Below are 14,498 nucleotides of genomic sequence, written 5' to 3'. Positions count from 1 at the left end.
GATGAAACCACTGTGACATCACTGATGAGGCTGGCTCTTATTGGTGGAATGAGGCATTAGGACATCACAACCTCAGCTCTGGAATGTTGCTACTCTTTGGGTTTCTGCCAGGTACTTGGGATCTGAGCTGGCCACTGCTGGAAACAGGATACTGGGCTAGATGGACCTGCGGTCTGACCCAGTATGGCTATTCTTAAGTTCTTATGTGAGCCAAGTATAGGACAATCCAGCCATTGTGACATCACTGATGAGGTTAGCTCTTAGGCATTGGTGGAATGAGGCCTTATGACATCACAATCTCAGCTCTGGAATGTTGCTATGAGGGGGTGCTGAAAAGTTCTCAGCCCAACCAAGAGAAGGACCTGGATACGGTTCAATCAATGATCTGAAACAATGTCAAAATGGAGAATTTCGTTTCTGCAAATGAGCACTTAAGAGATAACCCTCTTTTCAGAATAACACTCAAAATTTAACTTTTCAGCACCCCCTTGTAACTCAGTGGCAAGCAGGAACCCTGGGCTCCTGCTCCCATGGCTGGACGTGTTAAGAACCACTATTTTTTTAGAAGATAAGAGCGAAGCCAGAAGAAGCACAAAGTTACCCCAGAGATTCTGAGTTTTTTCTGCTAAGCAGGTATGCGATGTCTTTCCTTTTATCACACTGCTAATAAATATTGTAAACAAGCTTTTTTTTTTCTTCTCATACAGCTTGGTTCAGTTTATTCTTTCCTACATTAAATACATCAAATACAAAAGTGTCAGGAAAACAATGTTCTCAGGGGTGGCTCCACCAGCTCCAGCTCATCACTAGGGTCGAGGGGAACTAAAGCATTTGCAGGAGCCACCATCCGTTCTAGTTCCCCTCGACCCTGAAGGAAGTTTCCAATGAAACACAACTAATGCACTGAAGAATTACTTTAAAAGCTAAGTGAAAGTCGTTTTAAGAGTTATGAAAAGAATATACATATAAGAATTCAATACAATTTGGACCGATGGAGACAGAAACAACCAGAAGTATGTTGTGCCTGGCTGTATTCTGAAAGTTCATGCAAAAAAGAAAAAATGATAAATAAATTAAATTCAATTGGTAATATATGTCCCACAACTATGTGAGAGTGGATCCAGTACTGGTATTCTACACTAATACTTGAACCCGAGTACTTATGGAGCAGCATCCCTCCGCCCCACCCCCTTAAGTAACAGATAACGAGTTTCCATCTTGTGTGTGTCACTCCTGACATCGCTCTGTGCCAATATTACCTCCTCAGCTATGGCCTTGGCCTCAGCTTCTGTATGTGAAACGCCAACGAGGTGACGGAAGGCAAGGTACTCCATGGTATGGCAGGCCGCACACACCTGTTTGTACACCTGATACCCACGACGCACACTGTAGGGGAAAACAATGGAGAATTCAAGTGAACCATTTCTCCCACTGCATGAAAACACTCTGCATGTCAAGTGTACCCGACCAAACTATTTAGTCTGTCACTGCAATGGACAGGATAATATCTTGATATAAATGCTAATCCTCAGAGCTATCTTTAGCGCTGAAAAACAAGGCTAGAAGCCTCTGCACAAAGCCCCCGTCTGCTCAGCCAACAGACCAAAGCAGCAGGTTCCAAGGGAAAAGGAACTGGTATGCATCTCATAGGGGCAATCCACACCTAAAATGTTACTTATAGTTCTTAAATGCCAGATCACTCAAACTCACGTTAGAGATTTGTTTTAAGGGATGTCTAACATGTGCTACCGAAACATGCCTGCAACTGCATCCCGTAGGGTGGGTTTGTAAGGAGGATGGGATGTAGAGGAGGGGTCTTTATTCTTTTTTTAATAGTTCATTGAAATATTAATCAATTATTCGTCCGTAAAAAGTTCTTCTGGAACAAAATGAGGCTATGCTGTAATAAAAGAGTGCATCTTCTAGTGGAAAGAAGGCTCCTAGAGGAAAAATGGAAATCAACATGGGGACAGGCAGAAGAACCCAAGTACAGCCCTGGATGATATGCACAAGGGTTTCTCAAGAGCTCATTGACTATTTATACACAGACAAGAATTAGGTCCTTGCCCTTCACTGCCACCTCAATCAGGAGATGTAAACTTTTGATCAGGGCAATCTGTGAGTTCAGTTCACATGACAATTACTAAAGACACTAAAGCCGGAGATCGAGAGGACCGGCTGGTGACATGTCTCCCTGGGGCCAGGACAAAGGACATTGCCGACAGAATCGAGAGGATCTTGGACGGAGCCGAAACGGAGGAGACAGCAGTAATTGTCCACATCGGAACAAATGATGTGAGCCGGAGGAATTTCAGCATGCCTGCGCTAACAGACCAGTTCAGGGTCCTGGGAAGGAAGCTGAAACGGAGGTCACAGAGGATAGCATTCTCGGAGATCCTGCCGGTCCCGAGGGCAGATGCAAGGAGGCAGGCCGAGCTCCAGGAGGTGAATGCGTGGCTGAGGAGGTGGTGCAAGGAGGAGGGCTTCCACTTTGTGAGGAACTGGTCGTCCTTCTGGGGAAAGAGCAAGCTCTACAGGCGGGATGGCCTGCACCTGAGCACGGCGGGAACAAGAATACTAGCAGCCAACGTAAAGAAGGAGATCGAGAGGGCTTTAAACTACAGAAAGGGGGAAAGCCGACAGCTGACCTGATGACGCTTCGGACAGCAGTATCAAGAAAAGATGCTGAATGGGCTGACTGCAGGGAGGAGGACGGGGGTCCGATGGAACTCGCGATCAGACAGCGAGGGAAATACCAGGTAACAGCAACTTGCTGGGAGAAGTCTAAGGGAAAGGGGAAAACAGGGGATTCAGGAGGACAAGATGGCACCAGGGTGCAAACAGAAGGCAATAAGGTGGAGCCACAGGGCAAAGGGGAGACACAAGGCAAGGGGGAACAAACCAAGGCCCAGGGGACGATAGCACAGGAGGGGGCTGGTACTCCCCAGGGAAAAGCGGGGAGGTGGGGTGGAGGGGACATGGGGAGGAAGAGAGTTGCGAGGGTAAAGGCGGAGGGCACAGCAGAGGCACCGGGAGCGGGAAAACGGCCCGAGACCCAAGGGAAGGCGGCCCAGGTAAAGGCAGAGGTGGAGGACAAACACCGGGACCTACAGTGCTTATACGCAAATGCAAGAAGCCTCATGGCTAAGATGGGTGAACTGGAAGTCATGGCCAAGGGGGAGGACCTGGATATAATAGGAATTACAGAAACCTGGTGGACAGAGGAAAATCAATGGGATGTGGCGCTGCCAGGGTACAAGCTCTACAGGAGGGACAGGACCCACAATAAGGGGGGAGGCATAGCGCTGTATATAAAGGACTATATCTACTCGATTGGGATCGATACGGCAACAAAGGCAGAGGAGCTAGAATCGCTATGGGTCAAATTGCCGGGAAAGAAGAGTGCAGACATAAAACTGGGGCTGTATTATCGCCCGCCTGGTGCGTCAGAAACAATAGGACAAGACTTGGAAGCAGAACTGAGACAGGAATGCAGGACTGGAAGTGTAACAGTGATGGGGGACTTCAACTACCCGGGGATAGACTGGAGTACGGGACACTCCAACTCCACGAGGGAAGCAGGATTCGTAGAAGCTGTGAGGGACTGCTTCATGGAGCAACTAGTCAAGGAACCGACGCGAGGGGATGGTACTATTGACCTCATCCTTAACGGATTAGGGGGGCCTGCAAGAGGGGTAGAAGTGGGAGGAACACTAGGCAACAGTGATCACAACGTGATCAGATTCACATTAGAAAGGGGGTCACCCATAGTGGGGAGGACCGCAACGACTGCGCTCAACTTCAGGAAAGGGAACTATGTTGCTATGAGGAAAATGGTGGGGAGGAAGCTCAGGAACGGCTTTCGGATGGAGACTGTAGGGAGCGCCTGGACCCTTCTCAGGGACACACTGCAGGAAGCGCAAAAACTGTACATCCCCAGTTTCAGGAAAGGCCGCAAGAACAAGCGGTCAAAAGACCCGGTTTGGATGACACCTGAAGTAAAGAGGGTAATCAGTGACAAGAAAGTGTCCTTCCGGAAATGGAAAAAGGGATCCAACGGAGGAAAATCACCAGGAGCACAGGAAATGCCAAAAGGAATGCCACCGAGAGATTAGAAAAGCAAAAGGGAAATACGAGGAGGGGCTGGCCAGGGAGGCGAAAAACTTCAAGGCATTCTTCAGTTACGTAAAGGGGAAGCAACCAGTGAGAGAGGAGGTGGGGCCATTGGACGATGGGGATAGGAAGGGAGTGATTAAGGAGAATAAAGAGGTAGCTGAGAGGTTGAACACGTTCTTCTCGTCGGTCTTCACGAGCGATGACACGTCCAATATACCGGACTCAGAGGAGCTCATGAGTGGGGAGCAGGCCAAAAGATTGGGGCATATAGAGGTAAGTCGGGAGGATGTCCTCAAGCAGATTGACAGACTGAAAAGCGGCAAATCACCGGGACCGGACAGGATCCACCCAAGGGTTCTAAAGGAACTAAGTCAGGAAATAGCGGGCGCAATCCAGCATGTTTGCAACCTATCCTTGAAAACTGGAGAGGTACCAGAGGACTGGAAACTGGCGAATGTCACACCTATCTTTAAGAAGGGATCGAGAGGTGACCCCGGGAACTACAGGCCGGTGAGCCTGATTTCAGTTATAGGGAAGATGGTGGAAGCAATGATCAAGGACAGTATTTGCGAGCACATCGAGAAAAATGGCCTACTGCGGACAAGCCAGCACGGATTCTGTAAGGGAAGGTCGTGCCTGACAAACCTTCTGTACTTCTTTGAGGGAATAAGCAGTCAGGTGGACAAAGGGGAACCCATAGACATCATTTACCTCGATTTTCAAAAGGCCCTTGACAAGGTGCCACATGAAAGGCTGCTTAGGAAGCTGTGGAACCACGGGGTGGGCGGGGATGTACACAGATGGATCAAGCACTGGCTGTCAGGTAGACTACAGAGGGTCGGAGTAAAGGGCCAATATTCTGACTGGCGGGGAGTCACGAGCGGTGTGCCGCAAGGATCGATACTGGGGCCGCTACTCTTCAACATATTTATCAATGATCTGGAAACGGAGGCAAAGTGTGAGGTTATAAAATTTGCAGACGATACCAAGCTCTGCGCCAGAGTTAGGACCAGGGAGGAGTGTGAGGAACTGCAAAGGGACCTCGATAAGCTGGAGGACTGGGCAAACAAATGGCAAATGCGCTTTAACGTAGATAAATGCAAGGTCATGCACATAGGGAAAAAGAACCCGTTGTTCGAGTATAAAATGGGGGGGAGATTGCTGGAAGACACCGGACTTGAGAGAGACTTGGGTGTGCTAGTGAATCCATCTATGAAACCATCCGCACAGTGTGCAGCAGCCTCGAAGAAAGCCAACAGGATGCTGGGCATCATCAAGAGGGGCATATCAACCAGGACGCGGGAAGTCATCATGCCGCTGTATCGAGCGATGGTGCGCCCACATCTGGAATACTGCGTTCAATATTGGTCGCCGCACCTCAAGAAGGACATGGCAGTTCTTGAGAGAGTCCAAAGGAGGGCAACGAAACTGGTAAGAGGGCTGGAAAACTTCCCATATGTTGAGAGGCTGGATAAACTGGGGCTCTTCTCTCTGGAAAAGAGGAGGCTCAGGGGGGATATGATAGAGACCTTCAAAATACTTAGGGGCATAGAGAGGGTGGACAGGGACAGGTTCTTCAGACTAAAAGGGACGACAGGTATGAGGGGGCACTCAGAGAAACTGAAGGGAGATAGGTTCAAATCAAATGAAAGGAAGCTTTTCTTCACCCAAAGGGTCGTGGACAGATGGAATGCGCTCCCGGAGGAAGTGATCCGGCAGAGTACAGTACAGGAATTCAAACAGGGATTGGACAGATTCCTGAGGGAAAAGGGGATCGTGGGGTACTGAGGGAGGTGCTGGGGTGTTGCATAAGTATAGACAGCTCACCAGGTCATGCAGGTGCAAGGCCGGAGGGTTAGGACATTGATGGGAAGATAGGACTTCGATGAGAAACCTAGGGGGCCCCTTCTGGTGATTAAGGCAGGTCATGCATGACCTGTTGGGCCGCCGCGGGGGCGGACTGCTGGGCGGGATGGACCTCTGGTCTGACCCGGCAGAGGCACTGCTTATGTTCTTATTTTATGTTCTTAATTCTGTGATGATAAACAGCTTCACCAACATTCCTGATACCGGTCAGTTTTGCCTCTTTTGTAAACCGCACAGAACTGCAAGGCTTATGCGATATATAATTAAAAATTTATGTTATGTTATATTTCCACAAATTCTGCCGGGGTATGGAAACTTATGAGAACAACTATGTTCAACTAGAAGAAAAAAAAAGAGACCATTTCTTAGTGCAGCTTAGTAAAAAGGCCTCATGCAACTTATTAGGAAGCAGTAACAGTATTAGGTTGTCAGAACATAAGAACTGGCGCTGCTGGGTCAGCCCAGTAGTCCATCATGAGCAGCAGTCCGCTCCCACGGCGGCCCCCAGGTCAAGGACCTGAGCCCTAACTGAGTCTAGCCTTTCCTGCGTACGTTCTGGTTCAGCAGGAATTTGTCTAACTTTGTCTTGAATCCCTGGAGGGTGTTTTCCCCTACAACAGACTCCGGAAGAGTGTTCCAGTTTTCTACCACTCTCTGAGTGAAGAAGAACTTCCTTATGTTTGTACAGAATCTATCCCCTTTCAACTTTAGAGACTGTCCTCTCGTTCTCTCTACCTTAGAGAGGGTGAACAACCTGTCTTTATCTGCTAAGTCTATTCCCTTCATTATCTTGAATGTTTCGATCATGTCCCCTCTCAGTCTCCTCTTTTCAAGGGAGAAGAAGCTCAGTTTCTCCAATCTTTCACTGTATGGCAACTCCTCCAGCCCTTTAAGCATCTTAGTCACTCTTCTCTGGATCCTTTCGAGTAGTATGGTGACAAGTGCTGGATGCAGTACTCCAGACTGTCATCTGCTCATTGCATTTTCATTTTGAAAAATTTTATTTGTATCTATTTTGTTTTAGTTTACTAGCTTGGTTTTTTAAAATATTTTTTAAAATTAATTTTCCAGTGGCAAACACCATAAAATATATAGGGGTCCTTTTATTAAGGTGCGCTAACCAATTTAGCGTATGCTAAATGCTAAGAAGAATAGGAATATAATGGCTGTCTTCGCATTTAGCACATGCTAAATCCTTAACAAAGGATCCCATTCAGAGATATACAAAGAACACCATCATCCGCATGGTTTCTTCATGGTAGCTTAAAGGAATGTGTCCCCGAACTGTGAAAAAATAGCCCCCCCAAAAAAAAACAAACAAACCCAAAACACAACCCCCTGAGAGCTCCCACATGGTGAATTTAACAGCAAATTATGTGCTCTATGACACAAGCCATCCCACATAGGTGACCACATTTCTTTATACCATTTCTACATTTGAGGAGACCCTCTCCTTGCATCCAAATATTTCATTTTTAACAATATAAACATTTCATTTCTCTTACTAGCTTGTTTAATGTTTTATTATGTTGTGACTTGCTTAGAACTTCTAGGGCCCTTTTTACAAAGCTGAGGTAGTGATGCTCCGAAGCCCATAGAAATTTATTTAAAATAGTTATAGCCCACAAATCCAACAATGCTAAGCAGGTTCCAAAAGTACATACACAATGAAAAAACAGGACAAAATCACAAAAAGTACAAAATCTACATAACAAAAGCTGAAAACCCACTCACAAAAGCAACAAATTTAAATCATCATAAGAACTGCAATGCTAATCCAAAGTCTGTCTAATAATACCATAAATACTCAAATATAAGACTATCTGAATATAAGTCAAGGTACCTTTTTCCCAAAAAAGGAGGTAAAAACGGTTGATTTGAATATAAGCCGTGGAGGGGAGGATGGTGGTGGTGGTTAATATTCATGTGCCATGCCCTGCCAGGATTTGCACCCAGCCCCCCTCACTCCCTGCCCTGCCAGGCTCTTCACCCTGTCCACCCTCTCTCTCCCAATGTCCTGCAGGCCTCCACTGAGCCTGCTCTATGACCTGGTGGTCCAGTGGTAGGCCGGGGCAAGAGGGATCTCTCCCATCTCCTGTCCCAGCCGACTTTTGACAAATTTTTTTACTTCCCTCTCACCTTTCCCCATGTACCTTTTTGAATCCCTGGTGGTCCAGCGGTGTACTGGGCATGAGTGAGCTCCTCCCTGAATGACTGCCTTAAGTTCTCATGGACCAATGGCGTACCAGGCATGAGTGAGTTTTTAATGCTCCTGCGCGGGCTTGAGCTGCTCTCTGAATGGCTGCCGCCAGTTCTCACGAGTCCCACGAGAACTGGTGGCAGCCATTCAGTGAGCAGCTCAGCACCGGACAGGAGTACAAAAATCTCTCTCCTGCCCGGTAATTTCTGGACTGCAAGAACTCGCAGCAGCCATTCAGAGGGGCTCAGTATGGGGCAAGAGTGCGGAAAGCTCACTCCTACCCGGTACACCGCGGGGGGAGGTGGGAGGGAGGTTAAGCACAGTTACTTACCGTAACAGGTGTTATCCAGGGACAGCAGGCAGATATTCTTGACTGATGGGTGACGGCACCTACGGAGCCCCAGTACGGACAATTTTAGAGTGATTGCACTCTAAGAACTTTGAAAGTTCTAGTAGGCCGCACCGCGCACGTGCGAGTGCCTTCCCGCCCGACAGAGGCGCGCGGTCCCCAGTTAGGATAAGCCAGCTAAGAAGCCAACCCGGGAAGGTGGGAGGGACGCAAGAATATCTGCCTGCTGTCCCTGGATAACACCTGTTACGGTAAGTAACTGTGCTTTATCCCAGGACAAGCAGGCAGCATATTCTTGACTGATGGGTGACCTCCAAGCTAACAAAAAGAGGGATGGAGGGAAGGTTGGCCATTAGGAAAATAAATTTTGTAAAACAGATTGGCCGAAGTATCCATCCCGTCTGGAGAATGCATCCAGATAATAATGTGATGTAAAAGTGTGAACTGAGGACCAAGTAGCAGCCTTGCAGATTTCCTCAATGGAAGTAGATCGGAGGAAAGCTACAGACGCTGCCATAGCTCTAACTTTGTGGCCCGTGACAGAACCTTCCAGTGTCAGGCCCGACTGAGCATAACAGAAAGAAACGCAAGCAGCAAGCCAATTGGAGAGAGTGCGTTTAGATACAGGATGACCCAACTTATTAGGATCAAAGGACAAAAATAGTTGAGGAGATGATCTGTGGGGCTTAGTACGTTCAAGATAGTAAGCCAGAGCACGTTTACAGTCCAAGGTATGCAAAGCCTGTTCACCTGGATGAGAATGAGGCTTTGGAAAAAATACAGGTAGGACTATGGACTGGTTAAGATGAAAGTCAGACACAACTTTAGGAAGAAATTTGGGGTGTGTACGGAGAACCACCTTATCATGGTGAAAAACAGTGAAAGGTGGATCGGCCACTAGTGCATGCAGTTCACTGACCCTCCTGGCAGAAGTGAGAGCTATAAGGAAGACCACTTTCCAGGTAAGAAATTTGAAATGCGCTGTGGCCAAAGGTTCAAAAGGAGGCTTCATTAAAGCGGAAAGAACCACATTGAGATCCCAGACCACAGGAGGAGGCTTGAGAGGTGGTTTCACATTGAAAAGGCCCCTCATGAACCGAGAAACCAAAGGATGAGCCGAGAGGGGTTTTCCATGAATTGGCTCATGAAAGGCAGCAATTGCACTAAGGTGAACTCTGATAGAAGTAGATTTAAGACCAGAGTCAGACAAGGAAAGAAGATAGTCCAACACCAGTCCCACTGCTAGAGACATGGAATCATGGTGATGTAAGAGGCACCAGGAAGAAAACCGAGACCACTTCTGTTGATAACACTGGAGCGTGGCCGGTTTCCTGGAAGCATCAATGATAGAGCGGACAGGCTGAGAAAGGAGTGAGTGAGCCGAAGTCAGCCCGAGAGATACCAAGCTGTCAGGTGCAGAGACTGTAGGTTGGGATGCAGTAGGGTCTGCTGATGCTGAGAAAGCAGAGAAGGAAACAGTGGAAGAGGTATGGGTTCCCTGGAACTGAGTTGAAGTAGAAGGGAGAACCAATGTTGCCTGGGCCACCGTGGAGCGATGAGAATCATGGTGGCTTGTTCCCTCTTTAGCTTGAACAGTGTTTGCAGCATGAGCGGTAGAGGGGGAAAAGCATATAGGAAGAGACTGGTCCAATCCAGGAGAAATGCATTGGGCGCCAGACGGTGAGGAGAGTAGAGTCTGGAGCAAAACAGGGGCAGCTGATGGTTGTGGGGAGCTGCAAAAAGGTCCACTTGAGGAGTGCCCCATTGAGCGAAAATGGTCTGAAGAGTCGAAGGATCGAGAGTCCATTCGTGAGGTTGGAGAATTCTGCTGAGATTGTCCGCTAAGGAATTCTGTTCCCCTTGAATGTAGATAGCCTTCAGGAATAAGTGACGAGCTGTCGCCCAAGACCAAATCCGTTGGGCTTTCTGACACAACAGGCGAGAGCCCGTTCCTCCCTGTTTGTTGATGTAGTACATTGCAACTTGATTGTCTGTGCAAATGAGTAGTACTTGAGGAAAGAGAAGATGTTGAAACGCCTTGAGGGCATAGAACATCGCTCGGAGTTCCAGGAAATTGATGTGGTGTTTCTTTTCCTGGGCAGTCCAAAATCCTTGAGTTTGGAATTCGTTCAAGTAAGCTCCACAGGCGTAGAGGGAGGAATCTGTGGTGATTACTAGTTGATGAGGAGGTAGATGGAACAGCAGACCTCTGGATAGATTTGAAGATGTCAACCACCAAAGAAGCGACTGTCGAAGAGACGAGGTCACAGATATGTGTTGTGAACAAGGATCCGTCGCTTGGGACCATTGGTTCGCTAAGGTCCATTGAGGAGTACGCAGGTGGAGACGTGCGAAGGGTGTGACATGTACTGTCGAAGCCATGTGCCCCAATAGCACCATCATGTGATTCGCAGAAATGGTAATCTGTTGAAACACCTGCTGACAGAGATGGAGGATGGCGTGAAGGCGGTTGGATGAAAGAAACGCCCTCATCAGAACAGTGTCCAGAACGGCTCCAATAAATTGAAGTCGCTGGGTCGGAATGAGGTGAGACTTGGGTAGATTGATTTCGAACCCTAATAGTCGAAGGAAGTGAATGGTCTGATTGGTGGCAAGCAGAACCGCCTGAGGGGAATGAGGTTTGATCAACCAGTCGTCCAGATAAGGGAAGACTTGAAAGTTGTGAGAGCGGAGATAGGCCGCTACCACAATCAGACATTTGGTGAATACCCTGGGAGAGGAGGCCAGGCCGAAGGGTAGCACTTTGTACTGATAATGAAGTTGATTGATAAGAAAGCGCAGATATTGCCTGGACGTCAGATGGATAGGAATGTGTGTGTAAGCCTCTTTGAGATCGAGGGAGCATAGCCAGTCGCCCTGAGCGAGAAGAGGGTAGAGGGTGGCAAGAGAGAGCATTTTGAACTTCTCCTTGACCAAACATTTGTTGAGATCTCTGAGATCTAAGATGGGTCTGAGGTCTCCGGTCTTTTTGGGAACTAGAAAGTACCGGGAGTAAAAACCCTGACCTCGCTGATCTTGAGGAACTTCTTCGATGGCATTGAGAAGAAGGAGGGATTGAACCTCTTGAACGAGAAGGAGGGACTGAGACTTGTTGGAAGCAGACTCTTTTGGCAGGCCTAACGGTGGAGGAGTCTGAAAATTGAGGGAGTAGCCATGGGCTATGATCGAGAGCACCCACTGGTCGGTGGTGATTACCTCCCATCGAGAGTGAAAAATGTTTAATCGACCTCCTATGGGCTGTGGAAGAGGACAGGAGGGAGGGAGACTGGCAATGCCCAGGAGAAGGGAGTCAAAAGGGCTGAGTCGGCTTAGTCTGAGTGACAGGCTTTATGGTAGGCGGCTGTTGCTGACGTGCTTGTTGGTGCTGTTGCCGCTGCCTCCGAGGTTGTGGAGGTTGAGGCTGAACTGGCCGAGCAGAAAACCGCCTCTGATATGATGGCTGCTGTCTAAATGGACGAGGAGGAGGAGGCTTCTTTTTATTTTTCAGCAAAGTATCCCACCTTGTCTCATGGGCAGAGAGCTTTTGAGTGGTGGTATCCATAGATTCTCCAAAGAGCTCATCACCCAGGCAGGGAGCATTGTTGGAATGCAGGAAGCTTACGGTCAGGAAGATACTTTTGAAAAGAAGAGACTTGCTGAATCAAATGTTTCAGGTAAAAAGAGAAGTGAAACGCATAGTTACCTGAACGGTTGGCCAGCATTGTATTTTGGTAAAGTCTTTTACCAAATTTATCCATGGCCTTGCCCTCTCTGCCAGGAGGGACAGAGGCATATACACTAGAGCCTGCCGATTTTTTGAGGGTGGACTCCACCAGCAGAGATTCATGGGGCAGCTGGGGTTTGTCAAACCCTGGAATAGGAATCACCTTGTAAAGCGATTCCAGCTTCCTAGGGGCTCCTGGAATGGTGAGAGGAGTTTCTAAATTTTTGTAAAAAGTTTCCCTCAAGATGTCATGGAGGGGTAACTTTAAAAATTCTTTCGGAGGCTGGTCAAAATCCAAAGCATCAAGAAATGCTTTGGATTTTTTAGAGTCAGACTCTAGAGGGATGGAAAGGGTGTCTGACATCTCCTTAAGAAACTTGGTGAAGGACGAGTGCTCTGGCTTACCAGCAGGATCCTGCACCGATGTAACATCCTCCTCCGAGGAATAATCTGCCTCGGTACCGAGGGGGTCATCAGAATCATCCCACAAATCAGGGTCCCGTACCGATGACAGACGGCCCTGAGAAAGTGGGGTAGAAGGTTCGGTATGCTTGGTTTTGCGTACCGATTTACCAGACCTCATGGACACCGTACCGGGTGACTGTACAGCAGTACGGGTATCAGAGAACGGCACCGGCTCCGAAGTAGAGTAAGCAGTGCGTCGAAGAGACTTCGGTTCCGCCGAGAGAACAGGCATAGAAACAGATTTTTGCGGTGCCGACAACGTCGATGCCGACAAAACAGGCTGTTCGACGATCGGCACCGAATGCTCAGTAGGTACCGACACTGGAAGGCTCGGAGTCAGCAGAGCCGGGAGCAAGTGTTGTAACTGCTCCTTAAGCTGGATCTGAAGGATGGATGCTATTCTCTCATCCAGAGACGGTCCCGATGGCACCGGTACCGCTTTTTTCTTGCTCGGTACCTGCGGTGCAGCTCGACGCTCAGGCGAAGTCGATGCCGATGAAGAGGCAGTGACTTCAATAGGAGCGGAGCGTTTGCGAGGCCGGCGCGCAGTCTGCAGGACTTGGCTCACTGCTTGTTCGACTGGCGGGCTAAGGACAGTAGGGGATGGCTTCTTAGCCGGCTTACCTACAGGGTGCGACACCGAGGATGGATCTTGCGGTGTCGAAGTCACCGGTGCCGATTTGGAGGAAGATGACGGTGTCGATGCCGGGGGAACTTCCATGGCGGCACCGAAAAGAATTTGCTGTTGAATTTGGCGATTCTTTAGAGTTCTCTTTTGGAGAGAACTGCAGCGGGTGCACGTTTCTGCCCTATGGTCCGGACCCAGACACTGAAGGCACCACTTGTGCGGGTCGGAAAGAGAAATAGGACGTGCACACCGCTGACACTTCTTAAAACCCGGTGAAGGGGGCATGAAGGGAAAAACGGCCGTAGCAAAATCGAAGCCCGAGGCTTCGATGGTGCCAACAGGCCCCGCCGGGGCTGACCGGAAAAAAGTCGAAAAAAAATGGACTTTTTTTTTTTTAAAAATAAAAGAAAGAAACGATAAGGTGAATAAATCACGACAAGAAAATAACGCGCGAGCGGGAAGGCGAGAAAAATTTGAAAAAATTTTCCAACAGCAGTTGGAACACGCGTCTTCTTAGCTCCGCGGAAACTAAGAAACTGGGGACCGCGCGCCTCTGTCGGGCGGGAAGGCACTCGCGCGTGCGCGGTGCGGCCTACTAGAACTTTCAAAGTTCTTAGAGTGCAATCACTCTAAAATTGTCCGTACCGGGGCTCCGTCGGTGCCGTAACCCATCAGTCAAGAATATGCTGCCTGCTTGTCCTGGGATAAAAAATGATCAGAGTTGGCCAGGACAGGAGGGATCCCTCCTGTCCCGGCTCACTAGGTCACACGGTAGGCCAGTGGAGGCCTGCAACAAGTCCGGAAGGGGGGCGGGTGGGATCTGATCCAAACTTTAAGACGAGACCCCTATTTTGGGGCTATTTTTTTGGCCCAAAAATCTCATCTTATATTTGAGTATATACGTTATGCTTTCCTATGCTAATGTTTCAGTAGTCTCTTCAGTTTTAAGATATAGTGTTAAAGAATATTTTTGCCTTGAACTTAACATTCAATGCTTTTCTGCATTCTAATTGTTGAAATTATGATTTGATATTCTCTGTACTGATGTTTGCCTATTGTTTGTCACAGTCTATATTGGCCTATGGAGTAATGAAGAAAAGATGTTTTCTTCTGAGTGAAGCTATAATATAACTATAATAGATGATTGCCA

At 48.2% G+C, this 14,498-nt stretch overlaps 1 protein-coding gene across 1 annotated transcript in view; it reads right to left on the bottom strand.

The window, feature by feature from the left end:
* The window catches only part of LOC117355176 (cytochrome c1, heme protein, mitochondrial), a 64,326-nt gene that overhangs the window by 29,270 nt on the left and 20,558 nt on the right, over positions 1–14,498 (bottom strand). Inside the window, exon 3 of the mRNA XM_033933333.1 lies at positions 1,260–1,386. Within this exon, the coding sequence (XP_033789224.1) occupies positions 1,260–1,386 (127 nt within the window). The remainder of the gene's footprint in view (positions 1–1,259; positions 1,387–14,498) is intronic.

Source organism: Geotrypetes seraphini, chromosome 2 (assembly GCF_902459505.1).
Source record: "Geotrypetes seraphini chromosome 2, aGeoSer1.1, whole genome shotgun sequence".
In the NCBI taxonomy this organism is placed as follows: domain Eukaryota; kingdom Metazoa; phylum Chordata; class Amphibia; order Gymnophiona; family Dermophiidae; genus Geotrypetes; species Geotrypetes seraphini.
The sequence above is the reverse complement of the archived record's forward strand: the minus strand, read 5'-3'. Positions and strand labels throughout refer to the sequence as shown.